At 44.1% G+C, this 18,894-nt stretch overlaps 1 protein-coding gene across 1 annotated transcript; it reads right to left on the reverse strand.

The window, feature by feature from the left end:
• Positions 1-608: 608 nt before the first annotated feature.
• LOC135975352 (uncharacterized) lies at positions 609-4,365 on the reverse strand. Its single transcript, XM_065566022.1, has 2 exons — positions 3,391-4,365; positions 609-2,396 (listed from the first exon to the last, which is right to left on the reverse strand). The coding sequence occupies exons 1-2, from the start codon at positions 3,965-3,967 to the stop codon at positions 1,921-1,923; spliced, it is 1,053 nt and encodes a 350-aa protein (XP_065422094.1). The 5' UTR covers positions 3,968-4,365; the 3' UTR covers positions 609-1,920.
• Positions 4,366-18,894: the final 14,529 nt, after the last annotated feature.

Here is an 18,894-nt window from a genome sequence, read left to right on the forward strand (position 1 = left end):
CGGCACCGCGGTGATGTCCTGAAGTCTGAGAGTAGCACAGACCTGTCAGAAAGCAGGCGACCCAGCGCCGAGGACATCACAGTGGCAATGGGTCATGTTGATGCCGTGGAACGGCGATTCTGGGCACGGGAAACAAGCACTGAGTGGTGGGACCGCATAGTGCTGCAGGTCTGGGATGAATCCCAGTGGCTGCGAAACTTTCGCATGCGGAAGGGAACTTTCCTGGAACTTTGTGAGTTGCTGTCCCCTGCCCTGAAGCGCAGTGACACCCGGTTGCGAGCTGCACTGAGTGTACAGAAGCGAGTGGCCATAGCCCTGTGGAAGCTTGCAACGCCAGACAGCTACCGGTCAGTCGCGAACCAGTTTGGGGTGGGCAAATCTACCGTGGGGGTTGTTGTGATGCAAGTAGCCAAGGCAATCGTTGATGTACTGCTGCCAAAGGTAGTGACCCTGGGAAACGTGGAGGCGATCATAGATGGCTTCGCAGCGATGGGATTCCCAAACTGCGGTGGGGCCATAGATGGAACTCACATCCCTATCCTGGCACCGGACCACCAGGCCACCCAGTACATTAACCGAAAGGGCTACTTTTCCATGGTGCTGCACTGGTGGACCACAGGGGACGTTTTACCAACATCTACGTGGGATGGCCGGGCAAGGTTCATGACGCTCGTGTTTTCAGGAACTCTGGTCTGTTTAGACGGCTGCAACAAGGTATTTACTTCCCGGACCACAAAATAACTGTTGGGGATGTGGAGATGCCTATAGTCATCCTCGGGGACCCAGCCTACCCGCTAATGCCCTGGCTCATGAAGCCCTATACTGGCGCCCTGGACACTGAAAAAGAACTCTTCAACTACCGGCTGAGCAAGTGCAGAATGGTGGTGGAGTGTGCTTTTGGCCGTCTCAAGGGGAGATGGAGAAGCTTACTGACTCGCTGTGATCTCAGCGAAACCAATATCCCCATTGTTATAGCAGCTTGCTGTGTGCTCCACAATCTCTGTGAGAGCAAGGGGGAGACCTTTATGGCGGGGTGGGAGGTTGAGGAAAATAGCCTGGCTGGTGATTACTCACAGCCAGACAGCCGGGCGATTAGAAGAGACCAGCGGGAAGCGCTGTGCATCCGGGAGGCTTTGAAAGCAAAGTTCCTGAGTGAGCAGGGTAACCTGTGACTTTATAGTTTGTGTACTGAGAAGCTAAACCTGCCCCCGTTTCTTTACCCAGGTAATGTTGACTATCCTATCCAGTTACATACCCCCTTCACCCCCCCTCCAACACACGTGTCGAAATAAAAATAGTTCTACTTTGTTAAAGCACACCGTTTTCTTTAATACTGTTTTCGCGGGAATTTTTTAAAACTGGGACGCAGACTGTGGTGCGGGGCGGGTGTAGTGTTGTGACGCGAATGCAGCTTCTAAACTCAAGGATTGACAGGCTCCGCTGCGGTGGGATGCTTGTTTCAACGGAGCCTGTCAACCCTCCTGATCGGGACTGTGTGTATGGGGGGTCTATTTGACTTTGTGGCAGGGGGAGGACGGTTACAGATCCCATGCTGTGTGGCTCTGTGATCCTGCCTAAGGACCGGCGCTTAAGATCTGTAACTGCCCTCCCCCGCCACAAAGTCACAGAGCAACCCCCCCCCCCAACATTACATCAAAACAACCTCCCAGACTAACCGGGGCAACTAGTCACTGCATCACTGCACTGTGTATGTGCCCTGCTGCTGTGCCTGCCCCCGACTATGTACCCTGCCAAAGGAGACTGTCCTGTCCAATTACCAACCCCCTTTCCCCTCCTCTTCCAAAAGAACATGATTGAAACAGTAGTTAACAGAAACGAATTTTTTATTATCAACTACACATGGCATTGGGAGGTGAAACTTGGACGGGGGCTTGTGTCAGGCGGGAAGGAAAGAACTTTTCAAATTTTGGGAAATGAGAGCCTTCTGCTACTAGAGCTCTCTGCAGGGGTGGAGTGAGACTTAGCAGGGACTCTGCCGCCTCTCCTTCTTTGCACTTTGGGTGAGGTGGGTATGGGACTTGGTGGCGGGGGAGGGCGGTTAGAGATGGACTGCAGTGGGGCTCTGTCCTCCTGCCTCCGTTCCTGCAGAACATCCACAAGGCGCCGGAGCGTGTCCGTTTGCTCCCTCAGTAGTCCAAGCAGCGTTTGAGTCGCCTGCTGGTCTTCCTGCCGCCACCTCTCCTCCCGATCCATGTTGGCTTGGTGCATTCGGGTCAAGTTCTCCCGCCACTGGGTCTGCTGTGCTGCCTGGGCTTGGGAAGAGGCCATAAGCTCAGAGAACATGTCCTCCCGTGTCCTCTTCTTCCTACGCCTAATCCGCGCTAGCCTCTGGGAGTGTGATTCCAGGCTAGGTTGTGAGACAGTCGCAGACGGGGCTGTGGAAATGGGAAAAAGGGAGTGAATTCCTCAGAAAGATAAATGTAGTTGTGAACAAAGAACATAGTCTTTCTCTGTGAACAAGACCATGCACAGCACCTTTCACATGCGCACTCAGCACAAGGTCGAATTCTCGGCCTTCGCATTCAGTGCCTGGGGTCTTGAACAGCACATTTGAGAAGCGAGGCAGCACAACGGAATTTCTGTTGCAGGCAGACATGGTAAGCCGTACACTTGTGGCAGTTTAAAACTTTTATATTACCACTGGCCTCATTTCACATTTAAATCAATGTCAGTCCCTGCTGCCAGCAATCCGGCAAGCGGGAACTCTGCCCCTGTCCCACCCCCTCGCGGCTGTCCCCGGGAACGATCCCTTTCGGCTGCCCCTCTCCCGCCTCCACCGCGTGGCTGCAAACCAGCGGTTACAGTTCTGTAAAGGAACGGGAAAGCAGTCCCAACACTAACATTCCCCTACCTAATTAAAAGCAGGTCACCATGGCCGACATCACCCTGATGAGGATCTCCGAGAGCGACAAAGAGAGAATGCTCCGGGAAAGCCTCCAAAGACCAGGGCCGTATGCCGCCCTGCTGTGCAGAGCAATGATCCCCGAGTACTTGATAATCTCGTGGCGCGGCAACGTGTCGTACTTCGGAGGACCCAATAAGGCCGCTCTCCCCAAGAACCTCATGCAACGGCTTTCAAGTTACCTCCAGGAGAGCTTCATCGAGATGTCCCAGGAGGATTACTGCTCTATCCCCGGACACATAGACCGCATTTTACTGTAGCTGCAGTAGCAGGGAATAAACAGTAGAGCGGCTTGTGCAGGACAATCACTGAAAACCGGACATTGCTAGATTTCTTTTCAAAACTTGCACTGCCCCTTACTAAACCGTTAAGCGCCTAGGGCACACTAATCATGAACAACCCATTCTTTTAATTGTTAATATTCCTGTTTTGTTAAAAATAAATGTTTAGATGTTTACAACACTTACTGGCTGATCCTTCACCAGATTCTGTGTCCGGGGTAACGGCTGGGGACGCTTCGTAGGGGATCTCTGTAAGGGTGATGAAGAGATCCTGGCTGTCGGGGAAATCAGCGTTGTGAGAGCTGCCGACTGCCTCGCCCTCCTCATCTCCTTCCTCATCTTCCCCGTCCCCTAACATGTCCGAGGAACCGGCCGTGGACAGTATCCCATCCTCAGAGTCCACGGTCACTGGTGGGGTAGTGGTGGCGGCAGCACCGAGGATGGAATGCAGTGCCTCGTAGAAACGGGATGTCTGGGGATGGGATCCGGAGCATCCGTTTGCCTCTTTGGTCTTCTGGTACGCTTGTCTCAGCTCCTTGATTTTCACGCGGCACTGCGTTGCATCCCGGCTGTATCCTCTCTCTGCCATGTCTTTAGAGATCTTCTCGTAGATCTTTGCATTCCTTCTTTTGGATCGCAGCTCGGAAAGCACGGACTCATCGCCCCACACAGCGATGAGATCCAAGACTTCACGATCAGTCCATGCTGGGGCTCTCTTTCTATTCCCAGACTGCACGGCCATCACTGCTGGAGAGCTCTGCATCGTTGCCAGTGCTGCTGTGCTCGCCACGATGTCCAGACAGGAAATGAGATTCAAACTGGCCAGACAGGAAAAGGAATTCAAATTCAAATTTTCCCGGGGCTTTTCCTGTGTGGCTGGTCAGAGCATCCGAGCTCGCACTGCTGTCCAGAGCGTCAACAGAGTGGTGCACTGTGGGATAGCTCCCGGAGCTATTAGCGTCGATTTCCATCCACACCTAGCCTAATTCGACATGGCCATGTCGAATTTAGCGCTACTCCCCTCGTCGGGGAGGAGTACAGAAGTCGAATTAAAGAGACCTCTATGTCGAACTAAATAGCATCGCAGTGTGGACGGGTGCAGGGTTAATTCAATGTAATGGCGCTAACTTCGACATAAACGCCTAGTGTAGACCAGGCCTGAGATTTGCAGAGGCTCATAACTTGGTCAAATATGGGTGGGTTTTCATGGGGATAACAAAAGGGATACCAGGGCATTCCTCCCAACCCCCCTTACCAAATTTCAAGTCCTTGCTCCAAAGTATGGAAGCACCAGAGATTGGCAACAAAACAATTGTAAGCTGCTTTTTAAAATATATATGAGAAAACAACGTATTTTCCCCTACCTTTGCTTTGAGAAACATTTGAACAATTTTTACTGACATTTCCCTCTTCACGCAAAATAAATAAATAAATAAATAAATCAGCCTGAGGCAGACAATCATGGAAAATTTCAAATCAAATGGTCAAAGTTTGACAAAGTTAGAAGCAGCTGAAAACAGGGTCTTATAATGGTAAATGTTGGGCAACCTTAATTATAGACATTGCTACCTGCACAGTCTATATAAATCATGAGTTGACACCAGAGACGTTGATGACGATTAAACAAATGTAATGTCAGCGCTCTAGTTTCAATGGTCAAAGAAGAAAATAAATAAGATGAAGTTAGGAAACAGAGACCAAGTGATTAAGGATGGAAAAGGTTTACTTAGCTTCCTTATAGGAAAGATGAACAACCGACATTTAACTCCTATTATTGTTGTCTCCATGTGACCCACATAGTTATTTATCATGCCTCATAGTTGAAATGTTACTTTCTCCATTAACTTCCATCACTTCCCCTGTCACATTTGAATTCATTCATTCTTAGCAATTTATTTATTTATCTTTGGCTGGGAATAGATTCTAATAGGAAGTGAGAACATGAAGATGATCTTCCAATAAGGAGATGTACATCTTTCTAGAAATACTGCACTGTAACTGATCTCAGTGGGAATTATATACCTTTAAACGGTATTAGTTATACCTGTAAGGCTAAAACCTGCTCAGAGATATACCACTGTAAGGGCTGCCTGTCCCACAGTGCAATGAGAGCCAATGGAAAGACTTACTCTGACTTCAGTGTGCTTAGATCAGGCCATAAATCTGGAGTGACTATATTTGAAGCTAAAGGATTTATAACCATGAAAAAGAGAGACGGATCTCTCTCCTTATTTCCTAGCACTTGTGCTCTGTATCTGTTTCTGATTAACAGTAATCAAGTAAACAGACTAACAGTTGTTATATAACATCCACTTCTTTTGGCAAGTAGATGATTCAGTACTCTGTTACTCCAATTTTATGCTGGTAGAACAGCACTGATTGTGAGAGCAGGATTGGGGCCTCAGCTTCCAAAGGATGACAGGTTTACTGTGATACACTATTTCATTTTTATTCCTCAATAACCTTATTCCTAACTGCATGCACTTTGTTATTCTTGCTTTTTTATTTTTTTTTAAAGCTATTCAGATATGTTTGACTCAGAAATCATCCTAACAAAATGTAAATTATTCCAGAGGGTCCATCTACATAAATACACAGTAATTCTCTTCTTAAATGTGTGGTAGAAGCTTTCCCCTGAGAAGGCTAGGGAGCTGTGAAAATATGTAACAGTAATTAATTACTAACCAGGAATAGATTAATATGCTAAGAATAATAAAACAAATATATGTAACTAAGTGATGTCTGCAGGGTAATGCAAATGGGAGAAATATCAGACAGCTACAGTGTTGTATTTAATATCCCATCAAGAAGAAAGTGCAGTTTATTAGTTGAATGACATTTTTCTATATAGCACCGCTATTTATTTATTTTCACTGCTCATATTTTAGACAAACAAAAACATCTTATTTCCTATTGCCCAAGAGAGCTGGCTTTATTGTTTCTGCAAAAAGCCATTTCCACTTCTAGGGATTGCTGTTGGACATATTCCAGAAGACTGTGCCTTGGTATTAAATATCATTGCCCTGTCTGTCTTTGTGTGTAAACTGAAGATGAGAATTTTGTTCCTGAAAATATCCTCCACGTGCTGTACTTTGCCTTTTATCATTTAAAGGTTTTGCTCCAGTCTTATTGCACATCAACCAATCCCTGTGCAGTTGTTTGTTTTAAAGTAAGCACAGTGGAGATCTATAAGTGAAATAGAGGTGGATTCTAGCTTGGTTTAACCTGAATATCAAAATTCACTAGCGGTTTCAAATAGAAATTAGCACTTGTAACATACGATGTCACGTCCACGTGTCTGAATGAGTTACAGTACAGTGGCACGCCTGCTGCCACTTTATTTACTTTTCTTTATTTACTGACAAGTCTGTTCCAGCCGTGAAAGGTAAAGAATTGTACAATAGGGTACTCACAAGTCAGTGTGCTCATGAGCTGTCTGGAGAAGGCATAGAATGGAGTAAGAAGATGCAAGGTACCCTAATTTTGGGTGTAAACTAGCCCCATGCTGCCCTGCTGGGTCTACCAGTATCCCTGGTTCATACACTGAGGGTGGGGAGGAGAAAGCAGGCGCTGTAGGGGGTTACTCTGATGCAAAAGGGCAGAGGCAAGGCACTGCCTACTCCCATGCACCAGTCAGCACAGCTCTGCCAGTGTGGAGAAGGAATCAATTGTGTTATGAAAAGAATTGATGCAGTTAATCTCCCCCTAGAGTGAGGGGGAAGCAGGGTGTGAATTGCCTCTCTGGGTCCTTTATTCAGGCCAGATTATAGGATATCAATGCAGCCCTATGGCATTATCTACCACAGAGGTAAAGCTCATGTGTGTGTGAGATTAGGGACCAGTCCAAGACTGTGGAACCAACTCCTATCAAATCTAAGACCTGCTGCAAACATCGCCTCTTTCTCTTCCAAGTGTAAGACACATTCCTTCAACCTGTCTTCACCAATAAAAATACAAAGCACAGCATAGAAAAAAATAAGCCACCTACAGTTCTTACCTGGGTGAGAGGAAGGGAGAATGATGGAAGAATCCACACATGGCAGATATAGTCAAGTCACTCGGTGCAAAGTATTCATAATATAGAGCACCGATGGTTGTGGCATAAGAAATTGAACTGACTAGAATAGTGCTTAGAAACAGAAACCCCGAATTGCTGCAATTTGCTAACCAAATGAATCCAGCGTTATTGTTGCTCATAGCAGCCTGGCCATTACTGTTTCAGATTCAGGAGGCAGGGGCTTGTACTTATGGTGCTGACTGTTTGTGTTCACAAGTATTATTACACTACTCTTCTCACTTATCATTTCTCTTTGGAAGGATGACTTCGAGAAAGCCCCAGCAATAGGCAATGCTAAAGCTGCATGTTGCACTGTAAGCATCAAGGAGCATAACAAGGAAGGAATATTAATAAAAGAGATGAATGAATATGACTAACTCTCCAGAAAAATCATCCAGGAGTGAAGGGCTTCAGTTTTGTCTGGTCAGCCTGAACTGCTTTTGCTTCAAGCTCATGAGACCAGACCCCATCACAAGATGGGTGGGAAATGTGGAGGAACAGCCTTGCTAGTGATACCGTGGCTTGTCCAATTCCAATCCCAACAAGTTCCAGGAAGTACAGAGCTGAGTGGAAATAAAAAAGGAATTAAATTAGTCACATTTTTGAACGTTCAGTTCATTTTGAGAGATGAGAGGTTAATCAGTTCTCATTTTTGCATGACTAAGTATAAAGTGCAGACCTCATTCTGCATAGATGCAAATCCAGTATCTTTTCACAAGCACTCAAAAAACTAATTAAAATAATAATAAAATATCATTTGAATAAAATATCTTTTTCTCCAAAAGTATTTGAGATATAGGCAAGTGCATTCACGTCTGAAACACTAGAGTACTCTGAGCTCTTTAAAATGACCTGCTTTCTGTATTCCATGAGTGAGCAAGGCACATTGCCAGACAAGATGGTCTTAAAATCTTCTCCCTTCCAGAGGAATTGAAATCTACTTCCCTTGTCTCCCCTTTTAGATGCAAAACACCTGAAAACAGCAGGTACAGCATCATACTGTAGCTGCTAAAGAGTGAAAGCATTTCACTTTTTCCTATGCAGCATTTATTGGGAAGGTCTTTTAGAGAAGAATGAGATCCCATGGCACAATTTCGCTCCTGGTTTATGAACTGTCTGCACTTTTTAGCATATGGCCATGTGTTTATTTGCTTTTGCTTATGGCACAAAATCAAAGAGGCTTAGCGATGCAGGGGAAAAAAAACGTATTAGGTCACCTGGCTTGTCCTCTTGCCAGTGAAGAATTGTTCACTACAGTATATTTTTAGTGCTTTCGTTTCCAGCTTAGCCTTTAGTGGCTCATGTAACTGGGGCTTTTACCTTGTTCAAGTTGTATGTCTATAAACTGGTGATAGATTGTAATGGGCATTAGTCTGATTATTTGGGGGTCAAATTTATGCTTTTGAGTGACATGTGCACAATAACAACAGGAACTTGTATGCATTAATCACACATTTGCATGATTAAATGTATAATTGTGCTTCCAAATGCCTCTTTGCAATTGCAATTATTCACTTTCTCTATAAAAGCAGAGACAGCTAATCATAGTTAACAAGCTTCTATATAAAGTACCTTATGATCCATGGAAGCAGGGTGCCATATAAAAGCAGGTATTATTTTTATAAATGAATTATTATTATTATTTTAGTTTGTGGGAAAAAATACTCTGCTTACTTGTTTGCACATGTGTGACTCTATAACAGGCACGTATGCTTGAGATGTCTTCTTAATAAAAAGACATTAGCCTGATTTTAGCGTTGTACTTTGCACAAGTCATTTACATGTGGGCAAAGTGGAAATGAGTGACCTTTCAAATTATAAAGACTTTATACAGGTATCAATGATTATACAAGGTACAAGGCAGTGGCAAATCATGGCCAACAGAACCCAAAGTCAGAGACGTCTTTCAATACCTTGGAAAATAGCAGCAGTCACAGTAAGCCCTACATTTTTAACAGTGAGAGTTGGAACAACTTACCAAGGTTCATGGTGGATTCTCCATCACTGACAATTTTTAAATCAAGATTGGATGTTTTTTGAGAAGATCTGCTCTGGGCATTATTTTGAGGAAGTTTGATGGCCTGTGTTATACAGGAGGTCAGCCAGACTGGATGATCACAGTGTTCCTTTTTGGCCTCAGAATCTAGGAAACCTCACAATGTTTTCCTGACCCCTAAATTAAAGTGGATTAGTGTAATTTACAGCATAATGCTTTGGTCACATTACCTTGTCTCTTGTTAATTTGCATATTGAGAAGCAGATAGAAGAAAATATAACATGATAAACTCACCATCTCTCATAATACAAGAACGAGGAGGCATTCAATTAATTTGAGATGCAGCAGATTTTCAACTGCTCAAAGGAAATACATTGTCAAACAATGCACAGTTAGATTGTGGAACTCATTGCTACAAAAGTGCTTTGCCAGATTTAAAGAAATTGTTCCTGTGTCCAGATTATGCCATAACTTCTTACTGCAACTTTTCTTGCACCTTTCTCTGAAACAGCTAGTACTGGCCACTGTTAGAGAGGATAATGGACTAGATTGATCATTTGTATGGCAACTCCTATAATGGCTTTATTTTCCTTTGTTGGAAAGTGTCCCTTCAGAATAGAGGTTCTTAAAAAAAAAAACACCTTGTACTCCTACTCCACTGTAATAACATATAATGTCACAGCTTGATTAATTCAATGAATTATAGCAGAACTGAAGCTGTCAAGAGGTTGCCATTGTATCTGGATTGATATTCAATTATTTTTCATGTAAACCCCAATGATTTTAGTGTGCCTACTTTCTAAAATTATTTATGAAACATATTTCTTGAGCCCATCACTGAAAGAGCCACAGTAAGTACTGATGTGTTGAATGTCACACTATTTCACGTATGGCACAATAGCTATTAAAACAAGATGTTATAGAACTAATAGAATTTCAAATTGTGTTCCTAAAAAGGCAATTGGACTGATCTTACTGTCATTGCTAGCTTTGCCTTTGACTTCACTCAGAACAGAATTAGGCTTTCATCATCAGGACTGTATGTGACACAGAAGACTGGAAAGACTGAGGTCCAGCAGTATCTCAAGTCCTGTTGAATTACAATAAAATGATTACGGGGGATATGCCCACCAGATTCCAACCGTTGATTCCAAGTATCCCCAAATGTAGAGCCTAATTCCTATCCCTTACTTTAAGTAAGGGTTGCATAATTGGACCTTACAAACTGTGGAATCCTCACTTATGTTATTGAGCACTTACATGAGATGTCCCAATTCATCAAGGGATCCACAATGAACCTTTAAGTATTTATTACCTTAGACACCCTGAATGTCCATTGGTGGACATGGAATTATTCATTCTTCTTGAATCCGGAAGCTAGATTTGCAAGAGGGACATAGGGTTCCCTGTGACTTAATGGAATTCACAGCCCTGAGCTGGGCATCCAAGTTCACTATATAATGCATGAAGAGAGTAAGGTACCTAAAAAGGGATTCACAGAAGCCAGCAAGCTGAGTGGGAAGCTACCTAAGCTAGCCAATAGAAAGCTTTCCCTGTAAAAGGGAGTTAGGTGCCTAACTCTGGGCCAGAGGGAGGCACCTTCCTCCATTCAGGATTCACAGCCATAAATCCTCTCCTGGAGCTAAGTGCTTAAGCTGGGTCAGTATTTTTTGACAAAAGAACCCACAAACAAACCCACTTCACATCATCAGCTGTGGGGGGGTAAAGGGAGGAAGGTGGTGGTCCCCTTTTACCCAATATTTCAGTAGTTAGAGCAGTGGTGGGCAACCTGCGGCCCGCGGGCCGCACACAGCCCATCAGAGTAATACAGTGGTGGACCGCGAGACAGTTTGTTTACATGGACCGTCCGCACGCACGGCCACCTGCAGCTCCCAGTGGCCGCGGTTTGCCGTTCCCGGCCAATGGGAGCTGCGGGAAGCAGCAGCCAGCACGTCCCTGCAGCCTGCGCCGCTTCCCGGAGCTCCCATTGGCTGGGAACGGCAAACCGCAATAACTGGGAGCTGCAGGCGGCCGTGCCTGTGGACGGTCCATGTAAACAAACTGTCTCGCGGTCCACCACTGTATTACTCTGATGGGCTGCGTGCGGCCCGCGGGCCACAGGTTGCCCACCACTGATTTAGAGCATTCACCCAAGTTGTATGAGACCTAGGTTAAAAGTTGAACTTGGGTCTTCTGCTTTGCATGAGAGTGTTGTAACTACTGGACTATGGGGTATTCAGTAAGATGGTTATCTCAGTCTCTCCTGTTGGACCTGTGCCGCTGTGTATAAATAAACATTCATTGGGCCAGGGAAAGAGCGAGAATGACTCTCTTTCCCAATGGTTAAAGTAGTGGGAGATCCCCTGATTAAATAAGTATTTCACTATTTATACAAAGTAGAGCACAACTTCAGGAGCAGTGGTTAAGAGCTGGGGCCTAGTGGTTAAGGCATTCTCCTGGGAGGCTCAAGTTCATGTCTGTTCTCCATACAGGACAAATGGAGATTTGAACCCAGGTCCACGCACCTCATAGGTGAGAGTGCTGACTGCTGGCCTAAAGGTGAGCACTACTTTTGCCTCCACTGGTGTCTTTTGTTAGGGTTTATGTGTGCTCAGAGCACATCCACAGGATTGGGCCCTGAAGGGAAGATGGGTATGGAATGCCTGATGTGTGAATCTGAAGTTAGGTACCAAGCTGCTGGGCATTGTCAGGACACATGCCCAATGGCTGAAATTTATGCATCTTGGGGACTTCCATGGGGAAACTTAGGCCTTGTCCACACTACTAGAATTAGTTGACCTTTCCTTGTCCCTGGGTGCTAGTCCTCAAATGGTGCAATGTGGGAGTCAGCGTGGCCTAGCAGATAGAGCATGAGATTGGGAGTCAGGGAATTTGGTTTCTATTCCTCTCTCTGCCACAGGCCTGCTGGGTGACCTTGGCCAAATCACTACACCTCTCTGAGCCTAAATTTCTCTATCTATAAAAGGGGGACAATGATACTGACCTCCTTTATAAAGCACTTTGAGATCTACAGATTATTATTACCAATAACCTATAATTAGAAAATAAAAGATAATTAGCTGACTTAAAAAATCTATCTTAAATAAAAGGCTAATGAATGTTGTGCTTTTAAATACCTTACTTGACCGTTTTTTCTTCATTAAATTCCCAGCTATACAGCTGAAGAACTCACAAGTATGTTATACATTTGTTAATGTTCTTATAATTTTACATTCCTTTATTGAGTTCAAGGATTAAATTTTTCATCATCCAAAGTAGCTTTGGACCTGAGTTGCTAAGTTTTTAAGACAATTTTACAATGCTAATTTAACTGACTGAACTTTTTAAGATGCTTAACTCTACTTCACGTTAAACAACCGTTTTCTCCAACCCCAAAGGGCACATGGTCATGAAGCAGGGAAATGAGATACCGACTAGAGCAGAGTTCTAATAAAGGCAGGTATCCACACTCCTCAAAAGCCATCATCAGCCAGCCAGATTGTTTCATTTTATTAATGTAGTTTAGTAATTTAGAAATATATACAAATGTAGACTTTAATGGAAAATTTACAGCACATGCACTGTAATGCTAGTGAGTTAATTAAGACTGCAGTCTTAATTTTCCATTCAAGTAATTTGGAAGCCATTAGTTTAAGTAACAACCTAAGGTAAAATGTGTCCATGTGGCTACAATGGCTCCTATGAAGACTGCACTTGTAACTGTCAAACAAAGATAAATTCGGGTAGCATAGACTGGGGGGAGGCTGAATCTCCCCAAACAGCCAGCTGTGGCCCCGCCCATGCTCCACCACCAAGCCCCCCCTGTGGCTTCCCCTGTGTAGTGGTCCTGGCTCAGACTGGGGCCACGCCGCCCACCCTCCTGGCACTCCAGGACTGGGGAGGCTGAGGCCGCACCACCTGCCTTCCCAGCGCTCCTGGGCTGGAGCTGCACAGCCGCCCTCCTGGCGCCCCAGGGCACTAGCCAGGAGCAAGGGCTGGCAGTTGCGGTGGGGAGGCTCTGGGCTCCAGCGGAAGGGGAAGAGGAAGGGGGGGGGGCTCGGGTGGAAGGAGCAGGGCTGGGGGCTAGCCTCCCCCAGCCAGCAGTTCATGCGCCGCCCATGGGTATAACTGATGCAAATATGCTTTGCAGATACCTGTCCAGGAGAGCACTGTTTGGTTTAGGTTGTATAAAGGCTATATTTTGGCTTCACTGCTCTCTGTGACCTGCTTTCTTAATAAGCTGTGACAAATGCTCAAAGAGCAGTTGACCCTTTCAGTTAATCTCTGATTCAGTGGAATTCTTCACCCTGAGTTGGATGGCCAGCATCATCCATACAATACAGGGGGGGGAATTAGGCATCTCAGAAAGGGGTTTTCATAAGGTAGCAAGTTGAACAGAGAGCCACCTAAGCTAATCAATTGTGAAATTCAGACTAAAGGGGCAAGACTTAGGCTCAGATCCTCACAGGTATTTAAGTGCCCGACTAACAGGCTGGAGGGAAGCACCTTCCTCCATTTGGATTTCTCAGCCATGAAACCTTTCCTGGAGTTAGGTACCTAAACCAGATCAGCCGTTTCTCACAAAAACAAAAAACAGGGAAAGTTATACCCCTCCCAATCCCATTGACACTAACAGCCCTGTAGTTAGAGCATTAATTGGGCATGTAGGTGACCCACATTCAAATTCTTGCTCTGCCTGACTTGGAACAGGGACTTGAACCCAGGGTTTCCACATCCCCGCTGAGTACCCCAACCACCAAGATATAGGATTCTCAAAATTCTCACTCCTGGCTGCCTTTTGTGCTGAGCATGCCTATCTCATTGAACCCTGAAGGAGAGGTAGGTGTGGGAACGCCTAGCTTCAGAATTCTGCCAGGGCTTAAGCATGAGCTTAGGTTTTGAACAGCAAGTTAGTTGTGGGGTGGTGTCAGTGCTGAGGCAGTTTAACACCTACCCATTGGCAGAAAATTAGGTGCCTGCACGGTTTGCTGGCAGCTGCGCAGTTTTAAGAATGTTAGTGGAACTCGAAGAGGTAATTAGATGCCCAGGTATCTTTGTCCGTCTAGCCAAGAATCCTAGACTGGGTTGAGCTTCTCAGTTAGAATACTTCCAGGCTGCAGCAAGCTTCCACCACTGGAGACCAGCTTTCTAGCCCTCATTATTTATTTATTTTTTTTCTCAACCAGCCCCTTCCACCTCTCCATACAATTTCAGTGGGAAGCTAGTGTGGCTTTCCTTGCAATACTACATTCCTAGCACCAGGTGGTGCTTTGCAAAGGTATAAATAGCAGCACCTACAGTTCCCCACCTCACATGATCCAAAATGGATTCCAATACCAGTTAGAAGCACCCTGGGTCTCTGCCAACATACTGCCCCAAGGTAAGAATGATAACCAATAACCTGTTATTAAATTAAGCATTTCACAGATCTGCCCTTTAGCTGTGATAGATGTCTTTCTTGTGTTAGTCCTTCATATTATTCACCATGCAGTGCCTTAAAGTCACTGCTAACTGCAAAGTAGACCACATGATGTCTTCTGCCTTGCATTATTTCATTTCTTTTTAAAAGCATGTGGGATCCAAATATACAAAATACAGTTACATGATGGTATTGCTGATGCCCAGTAGTGACTGGAGGATTCATCGCCATGTCCACCTGAGCCTTATCATATCTAGATGCTTTGAAAGTTTACTTTTGATAACCAGTTTAGAACACCACTTCAGAAGCAGTGGCTTGTGTATATTTTTAGTTAGCTTCACTTCTCAACAAGACATGATTGCAGCATGGAAGCAAGGTAATTAATACCCCTGGGTTCCCTGCTGAACTGCACATCACTGGTGTCTAGGAGTCTTTCTTGAATGTATTTAGGATGCTAACTGAAAGCTTTTGCATCCTGGGGTCATTCTCTTTTTTTATATACTAATGTATTCTTTTAAAGGTTTTTTTAACAGGACATGGGGGACCCTAGGAACTCACTCAATTGCTCTCCTCTTGTTTGTATCTGTTGTTATTCAACGTGTACATGCATGGACATTTCTAATGGTCCAATTTAACCATTATTTTAATGACAGCATCTTTCTGAGTTACCTCTCTGTGGGTATTTCAAGAGTTAGAGTAGTATAGAGCCATGCTTTGCCTTACCGGTCCTTCTTGGCATATTAGGGTGCAGAACTGAGGACTGCTGAAGTCATTTGATCATTTTTAGTTAAAGGAGAATGATGTTTCATTTTATCCTTGCCGAGACATCTCATTATTCTGAAACTTTCAAGAAATATGTTAGAAAGCAGTGGTGAACTCTGTCTCCTTCATCAAAGGCCATCACAACCTGCTGAAAGGAGGATTAATTTAAGGATCTCTTTATTGTTTAATGTAGGCTTGCATATGTTGACACTATAAATATCACTTAGCCATTTTCATAGTCACAGAACACTTTCATAGTGCTTTATTAAATTTCAGATATGGGCCTTTTTAAAAAGAAAAAAACAAAGGCAAAGATAAACAAAGGTGTATTTACCAGAAAGGTGCTTTGGTGAACACCCCACTTTTTTCCAAGACTGAAACACCATCACACTGGAAAGTTTAGAGATGGCTAAGAATTTCACGCCCCGCCCCTTTTCAGGGTAGCACTATAAACAGCCAAAATAAGATCCTGCATTTGAACTATGATTCTCAAGAAATACGTATTTGAGCTTCATAGGCCTGGTCCATCCACAAATGGAAGTCATCTGGGTTTCACTGTTACTTTTTGGTGATTTTGTTTCATATTGGTACTGTTAGCTGTGGGCCATGGTGCAAATAGCTTAATTAACGTCAGAGTTCACTTGTACTTTAAAGTGCTGATACCCTCTATTGTCCCTTAATCAAGAGAGTTTGTGTAATGTGTGTATGTATGTGTGTGTGTATACATTATATACAATATATAATCATTATTTCTGTAGATCATCTCTGAAGATAGTAGTGATTGAAACAGTAGAAAAACCATCCACCTTTATTTTCCACTTTAGCTGCATAATCAATAAAAATGTGTTAGCTGTTCCATTTGCATGTTTTGTTACTGTATATTTTTTACTGTGATTTGATAGAAATAGTTCCATGCTGAGAAATGGTAATGAACATTGATATGATCACAACTATTTTGCAAATGTAAATGTCAGTTTCATTTTTAATGTCTATTGTTGTCAGTTGTTGGCTGTGTGTGTGTGCTCTCTGCATGCTGCGCTGGCTCTGGCCAGATAGCCCATACAGCAGACTTTGATTGAACTGCTGAAGAAGACCACAGACTTAGTTCAATGTTGAAGGCAATCTGCCAGGTTTATTGTTAACGAAGCCCAGTTCTGGTGCCCTGGCTCAGTGGTTACAAATACACTAACACATATATACTCATTACAATGGACCAACTCCGTGAGCTGTGGGACTTTCCGCTCTCCCCCACATCCAGACAAAGACACCCCCTCTGTGACCCCTCTTTTATACACTGATACAAACAAGTTATGTATTGCCCCTTGACATGGTTAGTTACCACTTTTACCTTGTACATGTTGGTTCTGTCAAAACATCTCTATCAGCCTGTCATCCTGACCTTATCTTTAGGATGGGCCAGGGTGTCCTTGTATCATCTTTGAAGAGTGTGTTTACACCATAACCTGGTATCAGGGTGTTTTGGTACTACCCTTCCGGAATGTGTTTATGTGAATACTTAGTGCCTAGGAGTGCTTGTGTTTCTGCAAAGCCAGGCCTGTTCTTGCCAAGTTCATGTATCAGACAGTGAACCTGCAAGCAGGCATCTGCTTTGTAACAGCAGCTCTCTTCAGCTAAATCACCTTTATCTCAGGTGCTAAGACACTGCTAAGACACGCTGAGATGTCTACTGACCTATCCCTCATTCCAAGACCATGTGGGTCCTATTATCTGCAGTACAGTATAATGCACTTGAGAATGAGGCTAGTCTACACTGGCAATGTGTGGTTGTGGCGCTCTAGGGCATGGCTCCTAGCACTGGGGCACTGTTTACACTGGTGCTTTACAGCGCTGCAACTTGCTGCACTCAGGGGGGTGTTTTTTCACACCCCTGAGCGAGAAAGTTGCAGCGTTGTTAATTGCCACTGTAGACAAGCCCTTAGACTGAGGATTATGTTTTGTTGTTAAGTTAACAAGTAAGGCAAGCTCTGGGAAAAGAACAGGAGTACTTGTGGCACCTTAGAGACTAACAAATTTATTAGAGCATAAGTTTTCGTGGACTACAGCCCACTTCTTTGGATGCATATAGAGTGGAATAAATCTGGGAAAAGAGTACGTTTAGACCACACCAAACTGTGCCTGCTCTTTTAGGAGCAGGAACACCTAGCTTAGCTACACTTCAGTGTTTTCTAAGACTATAGTTTTATTCTTTTACAAAAATATGTACAGAGAAATCCTGTAATAACTTGATTATGATGATCCAGGGAAATGAGCAGAGACCATTCATAGTGCTCCATCTGCTGCATTAATTCTCATCTGATCCAAACTGTCTGAATAGACAGCAGGTGTCAGATCTGAAAGAATAATTTGCGTTTATTTAGTTTGTTTTTTTCCTGTCCTTCCCCAACAGATTTTTCTGGATTATGCATTTGAAGATAATTCACAATCAAATTAAGGAGGGACAGTCTCTGTAGGCAAACTTTAATGTGATTATTTTAGGTGGTCGGGTTTGTTATTCCCATAGTTTTTCAATAGAGAGAAGAACCTACTTACAGGCACCGTGTTGTTTTTTCCATGAAACAAATCACACACATTTTCATGTCTGGGTTATCTGCTCCAAATACATGAAATATGGATTAACATTAAAGTGACGTATAATCCTTCATTGTAATTTTATCCAGGATGTAAAAGTTCAGTAACGTAGGTGATGGCTCATTAAGCTAAATATCACAGGGAACGTTGCTGTCACTTTTACTTTATTGAAAGAGTACAAAAGTTTGACACCAGTCTCCTTCGAAATGATTATTATTAGGGATGACCAAAACCCAAGAATTGTGTTCAGTGAAAAATGCTGAGGTGTTGGCAGTCAGCATCAGAACAAAAACTAGAACTCTCAAAATTGCTTGCAAAAAACCTGCCTGAGCCCCACTCCAGAATAGCCAGTAGTTTAGCAGCCAGGTTACTCCCCTGGGATGTGGAAGACTCAGGTAGGTTCAAGTCTCTGCTCTGCCTGATTTGGAGCAGTGACTTGAACCTGGGTCTCTGAGGGTATGTCTACACAGAGATGAAAAAACCTGTGGCTGGCCTGGGTCAGCTAATCTGGCCTTGGGCTCTGGGGCTGAAAAATTGATGTGTAGACCCTTGGACTGGAGCCTGAGCTCTGCAACCCCGTGAGAGTGGAGAGTCAGGCTCCAGCCTGAACGTGTCTACACAGTGATTTTTAGCCCCAAGAGGCTGAGCCAGCTAACACAGGTCAGTCACAGCTGTGCCATGGGGCTTTTATCCCATACTTTGTGTGTCCTAGTCACTGTGCTACTCTGGGATTCCATCCTGGGATTCTAATTCCATCCTGGACCTGAGAGAACTTCCCAATGAAACTTTTGTTGAAACAGATTAGTTTCCAGGAAAAGTTTTGGTTTTGAGGAATCTGCACGGTTTGATTAAACAATGTTTAGTTGA

Source organism: Chrysemys picta, chromosome 13 (genome assembly GCF_011386835.1).
Source record: "Chrysemys picta bellii isolate R12L10 chromosome 13, ASM1138683v2, whole genome shotgun sequence".
Classification (NCBI taxonomy): Eukaryota; Metazoa; Chordata; order Testudines; family Emydidae; genus Chrysemys; species Chrysemys picta.

What these genes read in the sequence shown, in the direction of transcription:
- LOC135975352 (XM_065566022.1), bottom strand. Translation starts at nt 3,967, where the DNA reads ATGCAGAGCTCTCCAGCAGTGATGGCCGTGCAGTCTGGGAATAGAAAG. An exon ending in ATCTGGTGAAGGATCAGCCA is followed by an intron (nt 2,397 to 3,390) that starts GTAAGTGTTGTA and finishes CCATTTCCACAG; the next exon opens with CCCCGTCTGCGACTGTCTCA.